Source organism: Agelaius tricolor, unplaced genomic scaffold, assembly GCF_023055355.1.
Source record: "Agelaius tricolor isolate 1412-34295 unplaced genomic scaffold, bAgeTri1.0.p SCAF_100, whole genome shotgun sequence".
In the NCBI taxonomy this organism is placed as follows: domain Eukaryota; kingdom Metazoa; phylum Chordata; class Aves; order Passeriformes; family Icteridae; genus Agelaius; species Agelaius tricolor.
Window position 1 is genome coordinate 200,837 of NW_027269360.1, and position 16,840 is coordinate 217,676.

Sequence of the window (16,840 nt, forward strand, 5' to 3'; positions counted from 1 at the left end):
TTTTTGGGGGTTTTGGGCTGGAAATTTGGAGCTTCGAAAGGGAGTTTGGGAGAGGATTTTGGGAGTTTTGGGAGTTTTGAGATTGGATTTGGGGATTTTGGGATGGGATTTGGGGAATTTTGGGGATCTGGGAATGGATTTCAGGAACTTTGGGATTGGATTCTGGCGATTTTGGGGGATTCTGGGATTGAATTTTGGGAATTCTGGGGGGGGTTTTGGGAGTTTTGGAATGGAAATTTGGAGCTTGGAGAGGGAATTTGGACGAGGATTTTGGGAGCTCTTGGGAGTTTTGGGTTTGGATTTGGGGATTTTGGGATGGGATTTGAGATTTTGGGAATTCTGGGTTGGGATTTTAGGAACTTTAGGATTGGATTTTGGAGATTTTGGGATTTTTGGGATGGAATTTTGGGAATTCTGAGGGTGATTTTTGGGGGTTTTGGGCTGGAATTCGGAGCTTCTAGAGGGAATTTGGGAGAGGATTTTGGGAGCTCTTGGGAGTTTTGGGATTGGATTTGGGGATTTTGGGATGGGATTTGGGGATTTTGGGAATTCTGGGTTGGAATTTTAGGAAATTTAGGATTGGATTTTGGGGAATTTCTGGGATGGAATTTTGGGAATTCTGGGTGGGATTTTTGGGGGTTTTGGGCTGGAATTCGGAGCTTCAAGAGGGAGTTTGGGAGAGGATTTTGGGAGTTTTGGGAGTTTTGGGATTGGATTTGGGGATTTTGGGGTGGGATTTTGGGAATTTTGGGGATCTGGGATTGGATTTTAGGAACTTTGGGATGGAATTTGGGGATTTTGGGGAATTCTGGAATGGAATTTTGGGAATTCTGGGGGTGATTTTTGGGGGTTTTGGGCTGGAATTTGGAGCTTCCAGAGGGAGTTTGGGAGAGGATTTTGGGAGCTCTTGGGAGTTTTGGGATTGGATTTGGGAACTTTGGGATGGGATTTGAGATTTTGGGAATTCTGGGTTGGGATTTTAGGAACTTTAGGATTGGATTTTGGAGATTTTGGGATTTTTGGGGTGGAATTTTGGGAATTCTGGAGGCCATTTTTGGGGGTTTTGGGCTGGAATTTTGAGGTTCCAGAGGGAATTTGGGAGAGGATTTTCAGAGTTTTGGGAGTTTTGGGATTGGATTTGGGGATTTTGGGATGGGATTTTGGGAATTTTGGGGATCTGGGATTGGATTTTAGGAACTTTGGGATGGAATTTGGGGATTTTAGGGAATTCTGGGATGGAATTTTGGGAATTCTGGGGGTGATTTTTGGGGGTTTTGGGCTGGAATTTGGAGCTTCCAGAGGGAGTTTGGGAGAGGATTTTGGGAGCTCTTGGGAGTTTTGGGATGGGATTTGGGAATTTTGGGGATCTGGGAATGGATTTGGGGATTTTGGGATTGGATTTTAGGAACCTTGGGATGGATTTTGGGGATTTTGGGGATTTCTGGAATTGAATTTTGGGAATTCTGGAGGCCATTTTTGGTGGTTTTGGGCTGGAATTTGGAGGTTCCAGAGGGAGTTTGGGAGAGGATTTTGGGAGTTTTGGGAGTTTTGGGATTGGATTTGGGAATTTTGGGATGGGATTTGGGGAATTTTGGGGATCTGGGATTGGATTTTAGGAACTTTGGGATTGGTTTTGGGGATTTTAGGGAATTCTGGGATGGAATTTTGGGAATTCTGGGGGTGATTTTTGGGGGTTTTGGGCTGGAATTTGGAGCTTCCAGAGGGAGTTTGGGAGAGGATTTTGGGAGCTCTTGGGAGTTTTGGGATTGGATTTGGGAACTTTGGGATGGGATTTGAGATTTTGGGAATTCTGGGTTGGGATTTTAGGAACTTTAGGATTGGATTTTGGAGATTTTGGGATTTTTGGGGTGGAATTTTGGGAATTCTGGAGGCCATTTTTGGGGGTTTTGGGCTGGAATTTTGAGGTTCCAGAGGGAATTTGGGAGAGGATTTTGGGAGTTTTGGGATTGGATTTGGGGATTTTGGGATGGGATTTTGGGAATTTTGGGGATCTGGGATTGGATTTTAGGAACTTTGGGATGGAATTTGGGGATTTTAGGGAATTCTGGGATGGAATTTTGGGAATTCTGGGGGTGATTTTTGGGGGTTTTGGGCTGGAATTTGGAGCTTCCAGAGGGAGTTTGGGAGAGGATTTTGGGAGCTCTTGGGAGTTTTGGGATGGGATTTGGGAATTTTGGGGATCTGGGAATGGATTTGGGGATTTTGGGATTGGATTTTAGGAACCTTGGGATGGATTTTGGGGATTTTGGGGATTTCTGGAATTGAATTTTGGGAATTCTGGAGGCCATTTTTGGTGGTTTTGGGCTGGAATTTGGAGGTTCCAGAGGGAGTTTGGGAGAGGATTTTGGGAGTTTTGGGAGTTTTGGGATTGGATTTGGGAATTTTGGGATGGGATTTGGGGAATTTTGGGGATCTGGGATTGGATTTTAGGAACTTTGGGATTGGTTTTGGGGATTTTAGGGAATTCTGGGATGGAATTTTGGGAATTCTGGGGGTGATTTTTGGGGGTTTTGGGCTGGAATTTGGAGCTTCCAGAGGGAGTTTGGGAGAGGATTTTGGGAGCTCTTGGGAGTTTTGGGATTGGATTTGGGAACTTTGGGATGGGATTTGAGATTTTGGGAATTCTGGGTTGGGATTTTAGGAACTTTAGGATTGGATTTTGGAGATTTTGGGATTTTTGGGGTGGAATTTTGGGAATTCTGGAGGCCATTTTTGGGGGTTTTGGGCTGGAATTTTGAGGTTCCAGAGGGAATTTGGGAGAGGATTTTGGGAGTTTTGGGATTGGATTTGGGGATTTTGGGATGGGATTTTGGGATTTCTGGGATCTGAGAATGGATTTGGAGAATTTTGGGATTGGTTTTGGGGATTTTGGAAATTTTGGGGTGGAATTTTGGGCCATTTTGGGGTTGGGGTTTGGGGGTTCCCAGGCTGGGGAAGCCCCGGGAATGCTCCAGGCTGCTCTGGGACAGCCTCCACTGGGCCGAGTATGGGGAAAATCTGGGAATTCCGGGAATTTTGGGAATGCTGGGAATGCTGGGAAGGGGATTTGGGAGCTTTGGAGGGTGTTTGGGGGATTTGGGGGCGATTTTTGGGGATTCTGGGGGGGATTTTTGGGGGTTTTGGGCTGGAATTTGGAGGTTCCAGAGGGAGTTTGGGAGAGGATTTTGGGAGTTTTGGGAGTTTTGGGATTGGATTTGGGGATTTTGGGATTGGATTTGGGAATTTTGGTGATCTGGGAATGAATTTTGGGAATTTTGGGATTGATTTTGGGGATTTTGGGGAATTTTGGGATGGATTTTTGGGAAATCTGGGGGGGGATTTTTGGTGGTTTTGGGCTGGAATTTGGAGCTTCGAGAGGGAATTTGGGAGAGGATTTTGGGAGCTCTTGGGAGTTTTGGGATTGGATTTGAGGAATTTTGGGGATCTGGGAATGGATTTGGGGATTTTGGGATGGGATTTTAGGAACTTTGGGGTGGATTTTGGGGATTTTGGGGAATTCTGGGATGGAATTTTGGGAATTCTGGGGGGGATTTTTTGGGGGTTTTGGGCTGGAATTTGGAGCTTGGAGAGGGAATTTGGGAGAGGATTTTCAGAGTTTTGGGAGTTTTGGGATTGGATTTGGGAATTTTGGGATGGGATTTGGGGAATTTTGGGGATCTGGGATTGGATTTTAGGAACTTTGGGATTGGTTTTGGGGATTTTAGGGAATTCTGGGATGGAATTTTGGGAATTCTGGGGGTGATTTTTGGGGGTTTTGGGCTGGAATTTGGAGCTTCCAGAGGGAGTTTGGGAGAGGATTTTGGGAGCTCTTGGGAGTTTTGGGATTGGATTTGGGGATTTTGGGATGGGATTTGAGATTTTGGGAATTCTGGGTTGGGATTTTAGGAACTTTAGGATTGGATTTTGGAGATTTTGGGATTTTTGGGGTGGAATTTTGGGAATTCTGGAGGCCATTTTTGGGGGTTTTGGGCTGGAAATTTGGAGGTTCCAGAGGGAATTTGGGAGAGGATTTTGGGAGTTTTGGGATTGGATTTGGGGAATTTTGGGAATTCTGGGATTGGATTTTGGGAATCTGGGAATGGATTTGGGGAATTTTGGGGAATTCTGGGGGGGATTTTTGGCGGTTTTGGGCTGGAATTTTGAGCTTGGAGAGGGAATTTGGGAGAGGATTTTGGGAGCTCTTGGGAGTTTTGGGATTGGATTTGGGGAATTTGGGGATCTGGGAATGGATTTGGGGATTTTGGGGATCTGGGAATGGATTTGGGGAATTTTGGGATTGGATTTGGGGAATTTTGGGATTTCTGGAACTGAATTTTGGGAATTCTGGGGGTGATTTTTGGGGGTTTTGGGCTGGAATTTTGAGCTTGGAGAGGGAATTTGGGAGAGGATTTTGGGAGCTCTTGGGAGTTTTGGGATTGGATTTGGGGATTTTGGGATGGGATTTGAGATTTTGGGAATTCTGGGTTGGGATTTTAGGAACTTTAGGATTGGGTTTTGGAGATTTTGGGATTTTTGGGGTGGAATTTTGGGAATTCTGGAGGCCATTTTTGGGGGTTTTGGGCAGGAATTTTGAGGTTCCAGAGGGAATTTGGGAGAGGATTTTGGGAGTTTTGGGATTGGATTTTGGGATTTTGGGATGGGATTTTGGGATTTCTGGGATCTGAGAATGGATTTGGAGAATTTTGGGATTGGTTTTGGGGATTTTGGAAATTTTGGGATGGAATTTTGGGCCATTTTGGGGTTGGGGTTTGGGGGTTCCGAGGCTGGGGAAGCCCTGGGAATGCTCCAGGCTGCTCTGGGACAGCCTCCACTGGGCCGAGTACGGGGAAATTCCGGGAATTCCGGGAATTCTGGGAATGCTGGGAATGCTGGGAAGGGGATTTGGGAGCTTTGGAGGGAGTTTGGGGGATTTGGGGGCGATTTTTGGGATTTCTGGGGAGGATTTTTGGGGGTTTTGGGCTGGAATTTGGAGCTTGGAGAGGGAGTTTGGGAGAGGATTTTGGGAGCTCTTGGGAGTTTTGGGATGGGATTTGGGGAATTTTGGGGATCTGGGAATGGATTTGGGGATTTTGGGATTGGATTTTAGGAACTTTGGGATGGATTTTGGGGATTTTGGGGATTTCTGGGATGGAATTTTGGGAATTCTGAGGGTGATTTTTGGTGGTTTTGGGCTGGAATTTGGAGCTTCCAGAGGGAATTTGGGAGAGGATTTTGGGAGCTCTTGGGAGTTTTGGGATTGGATTTGGGGATTTTGGGATGGGATTTTGGGATTTCTGGGATCTGGGAATGGATTTGGGGAATTTTGGGATTGGATTTGGGGAATTTTGGGATTTCTGGAATTGAATTTTGGGAATTCTGGGGGTGATTTTTGGGGGTTTTGGGCTGGAATTTTGAGCTTCGAGAGGGAATTTGGGAGAGGATTTTGGGAGTTTTGGGATGGGATTTGGGGAATTTTGGGGATCTGGGAATGGATTTGGGGATTTTGGGATTGGATTTTAGGAACTTTGGGATTGAATTTGGGGATTTTGGGGAATTCTGGGATTGGATTTTGGGAATTCTGAGGGTGATTTTTGGGGGTTTTGGGCTGGAATTTGGAGCTTCCAGAGGGAATTTGGGAGAGGATTTTGGGAGCTCTTGGGAGTTTTGGGATTGGATTTGGGGATTTTGGGATGGGATTTTAGGAATTTTGGGGATCTGGGAATGGATTTGGGGATTTTGGGATTGGATTTTGGGGATTTTTGGATTTTTGGGGTGGAATTTTGGGGATTTTGGGGTTGGGGTTTGGGGGTTCCCAGGCTGGGGAAGCCCTGGGAATGCTCCAGGCTGCTCTGGGACAGCCTCCACTGGGCCGAGTATGGGGAAAATCCGGGAATTCCGGGAATTCTGGGAATGCTGGGAATGCTGGGAAGGGGATTTGGGAGCTTTGGAGGGAGTTTGGGGGATTTGGGAGCGATTTTGGGGGGTTTTGGGGGGGATTTTTTGGGGGATTTTTGGGGGTTTTGGGCAGGAATTTGGAGCTTCCAGAGGGAATTTGGGAGAGGATTTTGGGAGCTGTTGGGAGTTTTGGGATGGGATTTGGGGATTTTGGGATGGGATTTTAGGAATTTTGGGGATCTGGGAATGGATTTAGGGAATTTTGGGATTGGATTTTGGGAATTTTGGGATTTCTGGAATTGAATTTTGGGAATTCTGGGGGTGATTTTTGGTGGTTTTGGGCTGGAATTTTGAGCTTCGAGAGGGAATTTGGGAGAGGATTTTGGGAATTTTGGGATGGGATTTGGGGAATTTTGGGGATCTGGGAATGGATTTGGGGATTTTGGGATTGGATTTTAGGAACTTTGGGATTGGATTTTGGGGATTTTGGGGATTTTGGGATGGAATTTTGGGAATTCTGGGGGGGATTTTTGGGGGTTCTGGGCTGGAATTTTGAGCTTCCAGAGGGAGTTTGGGAGAGGATTTTGGGAGCACTTGGGAGTTTTGGGATTGGATTTGGGGATTTTTGGATGGGATTTGAGATTTTGGGAATTCTGGGTTGGGATTTTAGGAACTTTAGGATTGGATTTTGGAGATTTTGGGATTTTTGGGGTGGAATTTTGGGAATTCTGGAGGCCATTTTTGGGGGTTTTGGGCAGGAATTTTGAGGTTCCAGAGGGAATTTGGGAGAGGATTTTGGGAGTTTTGGGATTGGATTTGGGGATTTTGGGATGGGATTTTGGGATTTCTGGGATCTGAGAATGGATTTGGAGAATTTTGGGATTGGTTTTGGGGATTTTGGAAATTTTGGGGTGGAATTTTGGGCCATTTTGGGGTTGGGGTTTGGGGGTTCCCCGGCTGGGGAAGCCCTGGGAATGCTCCAGGCTGCTCTGGGACAGCCTCCACTGGGCCGAGTACGGGGAAAATCCGGGAATTCCGGGAATTTTGGGAATGCTGGGAATGCTGGGAAGGGGATTTGGGAGCTTTGGAGGGAGTTTGGGGGATTTGGGAGCGATTTTTGGGGATTCTGGGGGGGGATTTTTGGGGGTTTTGGGCTGGAATTTGGAGGTTCCAGAGGGAGTTTGGGAGAGGATTTTGGGAGTTTTGGGAGTTTTGGGATTGGATTTGGGGATTTTGGGATTGGATTTGGGGATTTTGGGAATTCTGGGTTGGAATTTTAGGAACTTTAGGATTGGATTTTGGAGATTTTGGGATTTTTGGGCTGGAATTTTGGGAATTGTGGGGACCATTTTTGGGGGTTTTGGGCTGGAAATTTGGAGGTTCCAGAGGGAATTTGGACGAGGATTTTGGGAGCTCTTGGGAGTTTTGGGATTGGATTTGGGGAATTTTGGGATTGGATTTGGGATTTTGGGAATTCTGGGATGGGATTTTAGGAACTTGGGGATTGGATTTTGGGCAATTTTGGGGAATTCTGGGGGTGATTTTTGGGGGTTTTTGGCTGGAATTTGGAGCTTCCAGAGGGAATTTGGGAGAGGATTTTGGGAGTTTTGGGAGTTTTGGGATTGGATTTGGGGATTTTGGGATTGGATTTGGGGATTTTGGGGATCTGGGAATGGATTTAGGGAATTTTGGGATTGGATTTTGGGAATTTTGGGATTTCTGGAATTGAATTTTGGGAATTCTGGGGGTGATTTTTGGGGGTTTTGGGCTGGAATTTGGAGCTTCGAGAGGGAGTTTGGGAGAGGATTTTGGGAATTTTGGGATGGGATTTGGGGAATTTTGGGGATCTGGGAATGGATTTGGGGATTTTGGGATTGGATTTTAGGAACTTTGGGATTGGATTTTGGGGATTTTGGGGATTTTGGGATGGAATTTTGGGAATTCTGGGGGGGATTTTTGGGGGTTCTGGGCTGGAATTTGGAGCTTCGAGAGGGTGTTTGGGAGAGGATTTTGGGAGCTCTTGGGAGTTTTGGGATTGGATTTGGGGATTTTGGGATGGGATTTGGGAATTTTGGTGATCTGGGAATGAATTTTGGGGATTTTGGGATTGGATTTTGGGGAATTTTGGGATGGAATTTTGGGAATTCTGGGGGGGGATTTTTGGGGGTTTTGGGCTGGAAATTTGGAGCTTCGAGAGGGAGTTTGGGAGAGGATTTTGGGAGTTTTGGGATTGGATTTGGGGAATTTTGGGAATTCTGGGATTGGATTTTGGGGATCTGGGAATGGATTTTGGGAATTTTGGGGAATTCTGGGGGGGATTTTTGGGGGTTTTGGGCTGGAATTTGGAGCTTCCAGAGGGAGTTTGGGAGAGGATTTTGGGAGCTCTTGGGAGTTTTGGGATTGGATTTGGGGATTTTGGGGATCTGGGAATGGATTTGGGGAATTTTGGGATTGGATTTTAGGAACTTTGGGATTGGATTTTGGGGATTTTGAGATTTTTGGGATGGAATTTTGGGAATTCTGGGGAGGATTTTTGGGGGTTTTTGGCTGGAATTTGGAGCTTCCAGGGGGAATTTGGGAGAGGATTTTGGGAGTTTTGGGATGGGATTTGGGGAATTTTGGAGATCTGGAAATGGATTTGGGGATTTTGGGATTGGATTTTAGGAACTTTGGGATGGAATTTTGGGAATTCTGGGGGGATTTTTGGGGGTTTTGGGCTGGAAATTTGGAGGTTCCAGAGGGAGTTTGGGAGAGGATTTTGGGAGTTTTGGGAGTTTTGGGATTGGATTTGGGGATTTTGGGATTGGATTTGGGATTTTGGGAATTCTGGGATTGGATTTTAGGAACTTTGGGATGGGATTTTGGGGTTTTTGGGATTTCTGGAATGGATTTTTGGGAATTCTGGGGGGGATTTTTGGGGGTTTTGGGCTGGAATTTGGAGGTTCCAGAGGGAATTTGGGAGAGGATTGTGGGAGTTTTGGGAGTTTTGGGATTGGATTTGGGGAATTTTGGGATGGGATTTTTTTGGGGGAGATTGGGATTTTGGGAATTTCCATTTTTAGGACATTTAGAAGCAAAATTCCCGGAATTTTCTCCCGTTTTTCCCCCAGTGCCTCCCAGTCCCTGGAGGATCAATTCCGGGCCCACCTGAACCTGGGGCTGCTCCTGCAGCGCTCCCGGGACCTCCAGGGATCCCTGAGGAGCCTCGGCCACGCCCGCGACTGCGCCCGGAAACTCGGGGAGCCCCGGCTGCAGGGGGAGGCCCAGGCCCACCTGGGACAGGTGAGAACATTCCAGAACATTCCAGAACATTCCGGGAGGTTTGGGGAATTTTGGGGAATTTTTTGGGATTTTTTTTCAGATTTTTTCGGGGATTTTTTAGCGAATTTTGGGGATTTTTTGGGATTTTTTGTGATTTTTTGTGATTTTTTTGGGATTCTTTTGGCAGATTTTTTGGGAATTTTCGAGAAATTTTCCTGGTGTTTTTCCACTTTTGATTGGGCAATTTGGGGAATTTTTTTAGAATTTTTTGTGGATTTTTTTGTGGATTTTTTTGGGATTTTTTTGGGATTTATTTGCAATTTTTTGGGGTCCCTGTGGAGCTGCGACTGTGCCCGGAAACTCGGGGAGCCCCGGCTGCAGGGGGAGGCCCAGGCCCACCTGGGACAGGTGAGAACATTCCAGAACATTCCGGGAGGTTTGGGGAATTTTGGGGAATTTTTTGGGATTTTTTCGGGTTTTTTTTCGGGGATTTTTTAGTGATTTTTTGGGATTTTTTTGCGATTTTTCTTGAATTTTTTTGGCAGATTTTTGGGGAATTTTCGAGAAATTTTCCTGCTGTTTTTCCACTTTTGATTGGGCAATTTGGGGAAATTTTTTGGAATTTTTTTGGGAATTTTTTGGGGTTTTTTTTGCGATTTTTTTTGATTTTTTGGGGGGATTTTTTGGGAATTTTTGGGGTCCCTGTGGAGCCCCGGCTGCAGGGGGAGGCCCAGGCCCACCTGGGACAGGTGAGAACATTCCAGAACATTCCAGAACATTCCAGGATTTTTGGGGAATTTTTGGGAATTTTTTGGGAATTTTTGGGAATTTTTTCAGGTTTTTTTCAGGTTTTTTTTAGCGATTTTTTGGGATTTTTTTTGAATTTTTTGTGATTTTTCCGGAATTTTTTGGTCAGGATTTTTGGGGAATTTTCGAGAAATTTTCCTGGTTTTTTTCCACTTTTCATTGCTCAATGTGAGGAATTTTTTTGGGAATTTTTTTGGGATTTTTTACAATTTTTTGCGATTTTTTGCCATTTTCGCGACATTTTTTAGGAATTTTTTGGGAATTTTTAAAATTTTTTCCCAGGATTTTCCCACCATTTTTTGAGATATTTGGGAATTTTTTGGGATTTTTTTGGGATTTTTTGTGAATTTTTTGCAATTTTTTGGGATTTTTTTTGAATTTTTTGTGATTTTTCCGGAATTTTTTTGTCAGGATTTTTGGGCAATTTTCTTGAAATTTTCCTATTTTATTTCCACTTTTGATTGGGCAATTTGGGGAAATTTTTTGGAATTTTTTGGGGGATTTTTTGGGGTCCCTGTGGAGCCACGACTGCGCCCGGAAACTCGGGGAGCCCTGGCTGCAGGGGGAGGCCCAGGCCCACCTGGGACAGGTGAGAACATTCCAGAACATTCCAGAACATTCCAGAACATTCCGGGAGGTTTGGGGAATTTTTGGGAATTTTTTGGGATTTTTTTTCAGATTTTTTCGGGGATTTTTTAGCGAATTTTGGGGATTTTTTGGGATTTTTTGGGATTTTTTTGTGATTTTTTTGGGATTCTTTTGGCAGATTTTTTGGGAATTTTCAAGAAATTTTCCTGGTGTTTTTCCACTTTTGATTGGGCAATTTGAGGAATTTTTGGGGGATTTTTTGGGAATTTTTGGAGATTTTTTTGGGGATTTTTTGGGCATTTTTTACGATTTCTTTGCCATTTTCGCGTCTTTTTTTTTTTTGATTTTCCTGGATTTTTAAAAATTTTTCCCCACCATTTATTGAGGGATTTGGGGAATTTTTTGGGATTTTTTTCGGATTTTTTCGGGGTTTTTTTAGCGATTTTTTGGGATTTTTTGTGATTTTTTATGATTTTTTTTGTGATTTTTTCAGAATTTTTTTTGGCAGATTTTTGGGGAATTTTCGAGAAATTTTCCTGGTGTTTTTCCACTTTTCATTGGGGAAATTTTTTGGAATTTTTTTTGGATTTTTTTTGGAATTTTTTGGGGATTTTTTACGATGTTTTCGCGATTTTTTGCTGTTTTCACATCATTTTTTTTGGATTTTCCTGCATTTTTTAAAATTTCTTCCCACCATTTATTGAGGGATTTTAGGAATTTTTTGGGACTTTTTGGGGATTTTTTTGGGATTTTTTCGGGTTTTTTTTGTGAATTTTTTGCAATTTTTTGGGATTTTTTTTGAATTTTTTGTGATTTTTCCGGAATTTTTTTGGCAGAATTTTTGGGAATTTTCGAGAAATTTTCCTGGTGTTTTTCCACTTTTGATTGGTCAATTTGAGGAATTTTTTTGCGATTTTTTGGGGGATTTTTTGGGGATTTTTTGGGGTTTTTGGGGAATTCTCAGGGTCCCTGTGGAGCCCCGGCTGCAGGGGGAGGCCCAGGCCCACCTGGGACAGGTGAGAACATTCCAGAACATTCCAGGATTTTTGGGGAATTTTTGGGAATTTTTTGGGATTTTTTTGGGATTTTTTTGGGATTTTTTGTGAATTTTTTTGCGATTTTTTTGGATTTTTTGGGGATTTTTTGCGATTTTTCTGGAAATTTTTTTGGCAGATTTTTGGGGAATTTTCCTGAAATTTTCCTATTTTATTTCCACTTTTGATTAGGGAATTTGGGGAATTTTTTGGGGAATTTTTGGGATTTTTTGGGGAATTTTTTTGGGATTTTTTACAATTTTTTCGCGATTTTTTGCCGTTTTTTACGACTTTTTTTAGGAATTTTCCTGGATTTTTAAAAATTTTTTCCCAGGATTTTCCCACCATTTATTGAGGGATTTGGGGAATTTTTTGGGGATTTTTTCAGGATTTTTTGTGAATTTTTAGCGATTTTTTGGGATTTTTTTTTCATTTTTTGGGATTTTTCTGCAATTTTTTTGTCAGGATTTTTGGGGAATTTTCGAGAAATTTTCCTGTTTTTTTTCCACTTTTGATTGGGCAATTTGGGGAATTTTTTGGAATTTTTTTGGGAATTTTTTGGCGATTTTTTACAATTTTTTGCAATTTTTTTGCCATTTTTTTTGGATTTTCCTGGATTTTTTAAAAATTTTTTCCCACCATTTATTGAGGGATTTGGGGAATTTTTTGGGATTTTTTTTCGGATTTTTTCGGATTTTTTCGGGGTTGTTTTGTGAATTTTTTGGGATTTTTTTTGGATTTTTTGCGATTTTTCTCAAATTTTTTTTAGCAGAATTTTTGGGAATTTTCAAGAAATTTTCCTGGATTTTTTCCACTTTTGATTGGGCAATTTGGGGAATTTTTTGGGAATTTTTTTGGGAATTTTTTTGGAATTTTTTGGGATTTTTTTGGGATTTTTTGGGCATTTTTTACTATTTTTTTGCCATTTTTCACGACATTTTTTTGGAATTTTCCTGGATTTTTTTAGAATTTTTTCCCAGGATTTTCCCACCATTTATTGAGGGATTTGGGGAAGTTTTTGGGAATTTTTTTGGGTTTTTTGGGGGGGATTTTTTGCCATTTTTTGTGATTTTTTCAGACTTTTTTTGGCAGATTTTTTGGGGAATTTTCAAGAAATTTTCCTGGTTTTTTTCCACTTTTGATTGGGCAATTTGGGGAAATTTCTTGGAATTTTTTTTAGAATTTTTTTGTGATTTTTTGGGAATTTTTGGGATTTTTTTTGGATTTTTTCGGGTTTTTTTCAGGGATTTTTTAGCGATTTTTTGGGATTTTTTTGGGATTTTTTTGGGATTTTTCATGATTTTTTTGGGATTCTTTTGGCAGATTTTTTGGGAATTTTCAAGAAATTTTCCTGTTTTATTTCCACTTTTGATTGGGCAATTTGAGGAATTTTTGGGGGATTTTTTGGGAATTTTTGGAGATTTTTTTGGGGATTTTTTGGGCATTTTTTACGATTTTTTTGCCATTTTCGCATCTTTTTTTTGGGATTTTCCTGCATTTCTTAAAATTTTTTCCCACCATTTATTGAGGGATTTGGGGAATTTTTTGGGATTTTTTTGGGATTTTTTTCAGGGATTTTTTAGCGATTTTTGGGGATTTTTTGCAAATTTTTCTGATTTTTCTGGAATTTTTTTTGGCAGAATTTTTGGGAATTTTCAAAAAATTTTCCTATTTTATTTCCACTTTTGATTGGGCAATTTGGGGAAATTTTCAGAATTTTTTTTGGAATTTTTTTGGAATTTTTTTGGAATTTTTGGGCATTTTTTGCGATTTTTCGCAATTTTCCCAACAATTTTTACGAATTTCCCTGGATTTTTAAAATTTTTTCCCAGGATTTTCCCACCATTTATTGAGGGATTTGGGGAATTTTTGGGAATTTTTTGGGATTTTTTTGGGATTTTTTTCAGGGATTTTTTAGCGATTTTTGGGGATTTTTTGCAAATTTTTCTGATTTTTCTGGAATTTTTTTTGGCAGAATTTTTGGGAATTTTCTAAAAATTTTCCTGTTTTTTTTTCCACTTTTCATTGGTCAATTTGGGGAATTTTTTGGGGAATTTTTGGGGATTTTTTGGCGATTTTTTTGGCGATTTTTTGGCGATTTTTTGCGATTTTTTTGCCATTTTCGCGTCATTTTTTTGGGATTTTCCTGCATTTCTTAAAATTTTTTCCCACCATTTATTGAGGGATTTGGGGAATTTTTTTTAGATTTTTTTGGGATTTTTGAGGGATTTTTTGAGGGATTTTTTAGCGATTTTTTGGGATTTTTTGGGATTTTTTTGGGATTTTTTGAGGGATTTTTTGGGAATTTTTTCGTGATTTTTTTGCCATTTTCGTGTCATTTTTTTGGGATTTTCCTGCATTTTTAAAAATTTTTTCCCAGGATTTCCCCACCATTTATTGAGGGATTTGGGGAATTTTTGGGGAATTTTTTGGGATTTTTTGGGCAATTTTTTTGGAATTTTTGGGCATTTTTTGCGATTTTTTGCCTTTTTTTATGACATTTTTTAGGAATTTTTTGGGAATTTTTAAATTTTTTTCCCAGGATTTTCCCACCATTTATTGAGGGATTTGGGGAATTTTTTTGGGATTTTTTCAGGATTTTTTTGGGGTTTTTTTTTGATTTTTTGTTATTTTTTTGCGATTTTTTGCTATTTTTTGGCAAATTTTTGGGGATTTTTTTGAGATTTCCCAAGTGTTTTTTGACTGATTAAATATTTTCAGAATTTGGGGATTTTATGGAAAATTTGGGGACTTTTTTTAGGAATTTTTTTGGATTTTTTTGGCAAATTTTTGTGATTTTTTTGTCATTTTTTGTAATTTTTTTGGGGAATTTTCTAGAAATTTTCCTGGTGGTTTTCCACTTTTGATTGGTTATTTTAGGGAATATTTGGAATTTTTTTAGAACTTTTTTTGGGGAATTTTTTTAAATTTTTTGGGGAATTTTTTGGGAATTTTTAGGGAATTTTTGGAATTTTTTGTCGATTTTTTTGGTGATTTTTTTGCTATATTTGTAATTATTAAAAATATTTTCCAGGTGTTTTTGACTCCCCAGATATTTCTAAAATTTTAGGAATTTATGGAAAATTTGTGAAATTTTTTCAGATTTTTCTGGGGATTTTTTTTCCTTTTTTTTTTGATTTTTTGCAAAATTTTTGTGGGGTTTTTTTGTAATTTTTTCTAATTTTTTTGCAGATTTTTTGGGGGAATTTTCTAGAAATTTTCCTGGTGTTTTTTCACTTTTTATTGGGAAATATTTGGAATTTTTTAAGAACTTTTTTGGGAAAATTTTTTGGAATTTTTTGGAATTTTTTTGTGGTTTTTTCCCAATTTTTTGGGCATTTTTTTGTCATTTTTTTGTCATTTTTTGCAAAATTTTTTAGGATTTTCCTGGTGGTTTTTTTGACTGTTCAGGTATTTGTAGAATTTTGGAAATTTAGGGAATTTTTGTGAATTTTTTGGGAATTTTTTGGGAATTTTTGGGAATTTTTTGGGAATTTTTGGGATTTTTTGGGGATTTTTGGGAAATTTTTTATTTTTATTAATTTTGAGATTTTTTTATTTAATTCTTTAGGAATTTTTGGTAACTCCAGGGGATTTTGGGAGGGGAAATTTTAGGAATTTTTTTTGATAATTCCATGGAATTTTTTTGTAATTTTGGGATTTTTTTTGGTAAATTTTGGGATTTTTTTCCCGGAATTTCCTGATTTTTCCCCATAATTCCATGGAATTTTTCCTTGTAATTTTGGGAAATTTTTTTGGTAAATTTTGGGATTTTTTTTGGTAATTTTGGGATTTTTTTTCCCTGGAATTTCGGGATTTATTCCCATAATTCCATGGAATTTTTTCTTGTTATTTTGGGAATTTTTTTTGGTAAATTTTGGGATTTTTTTCCAGGAATTTCAGGATTTTTTCCCATAATTCCATGGAATTTTTTCTTGTAATTTTGGGATTTTTTTTGTGGTAAATTTTGGGGTTTTTTTTGTGGAATTTTTGGGATTTTCTTCTGCTAAATTTTGGGATTTTTTCCCTGGAATTTCCGGATTTTTTCCCACAATTCCATGGAATTTTCCCTTGTAATTTTGGGATTTTTTTGGTAAATTTTAGGATTTTTTTTTGGTAAATTTTGGGATTTTTTTCTGGTAAATTTTGGGAATTTTTTCCATAATTCCATGGAATTTTTCCTTGTAATTTTGGGAATTTTTTGTGGTAAATTTTGGGATTTTTTCCCTGGAATTTCAGGATTTTTTTCCATAATTCCATAGAATTTTTTTTTATAATTTTGGGATGTTTTTGTAATTTTTGGGATTTTTGTTCTGGAATTTCAGGATTTTTTTTCCATAATTCCATAGAATTTTTTTGGTAATTTTGGGATTTTTTTTCCTGGAATTTCAGGATATTTTTTTGATAATTCCATAGAATTTTTCCTTGTAATTTTGGTATTTTTTTGGTAAATTTTGGGGGTTTTTTCCCACAATTCCATGGAATTTTTCCTTGTAATTTTGGGATTTTTCTCTGGTAAATTTTGGGATTTTTGTTCTGGAATTTCAGGATTTTTTTTTCCCTGGAATTTCTGGATTTTTTCCCATAATTCCATGGAATTTTTTTCTTGTAATTTTGGGATTTTATTTTGGTAAATTTTGGGATTTTTTCTCTGGAATTTCAGGATTTTTTCCCACAATTCCATAGAATTTTTCCTTGTAATTTTGGGATTTTTTTGGTAAATTTTGGGATTTTTTTTAAAATATATTTGGGATTTTTGTTCTGGAATTTCAGGATTTTTTTCCATAATTCCATGGAATTTTTTTGGTAATTTTGGGATTTTTTTCCTGGAATTTTGGGATTTTTTTCCATAATTCCATAGAATTTTTCCATAGAATTTTTGGTAAATTTTGGGATTTTTTTTCCATAATTCCATGGAAATTTTTTTTTTGTAATTTTGGGATTTTTTTTCTGGAATTTCAGGGGGTTTTTTTTGATAATTCCATGAAATTTTGGGGAGGATTTTTTTTTATAATTCCATGCAATTTTAGGGGTGGAATTTTTCCTTGCAATTTTGGGATTTTTATTGTGGTAAATTTTGGGATTTTTTTTGCAAATTTTGGGATTTTTTTTCTGGTAAATTTTGGGATTTTATTCTGGTAAATTTGGGGATTTTTTTCCCTGGAATTTCCAGATTTTTCCCCATAATTCCATTGATTTTTTTCTTGTAATTTTGGGATTTTTTTTTGGTAAATTTTGGGATTTTTTGTGGTAAA

General features: G+C 39.2%; 1 protein-coding gene across 1 annotated transcript in view; it reads left to right on the forward strand.

The window, feature by feature from the left end:
- Nucleotides 1-16,840, forward strand: part of LOC139586016 (tonsoku-like protein) — a 41,592-nt gene that overhangs the window by 19,029 nt on the left and 5,723 nt on the right. The window contains exon 4 of the mRNA XM_071419139.1: nt 9,006-9,177. Coding sequence (XP_071275240.1) covers nt 9,006-9,177 — 172 coding nt within the window. The remainder of the gene's footprint in view (nt 1-9,005; nt 9,178-16,840) is intronic.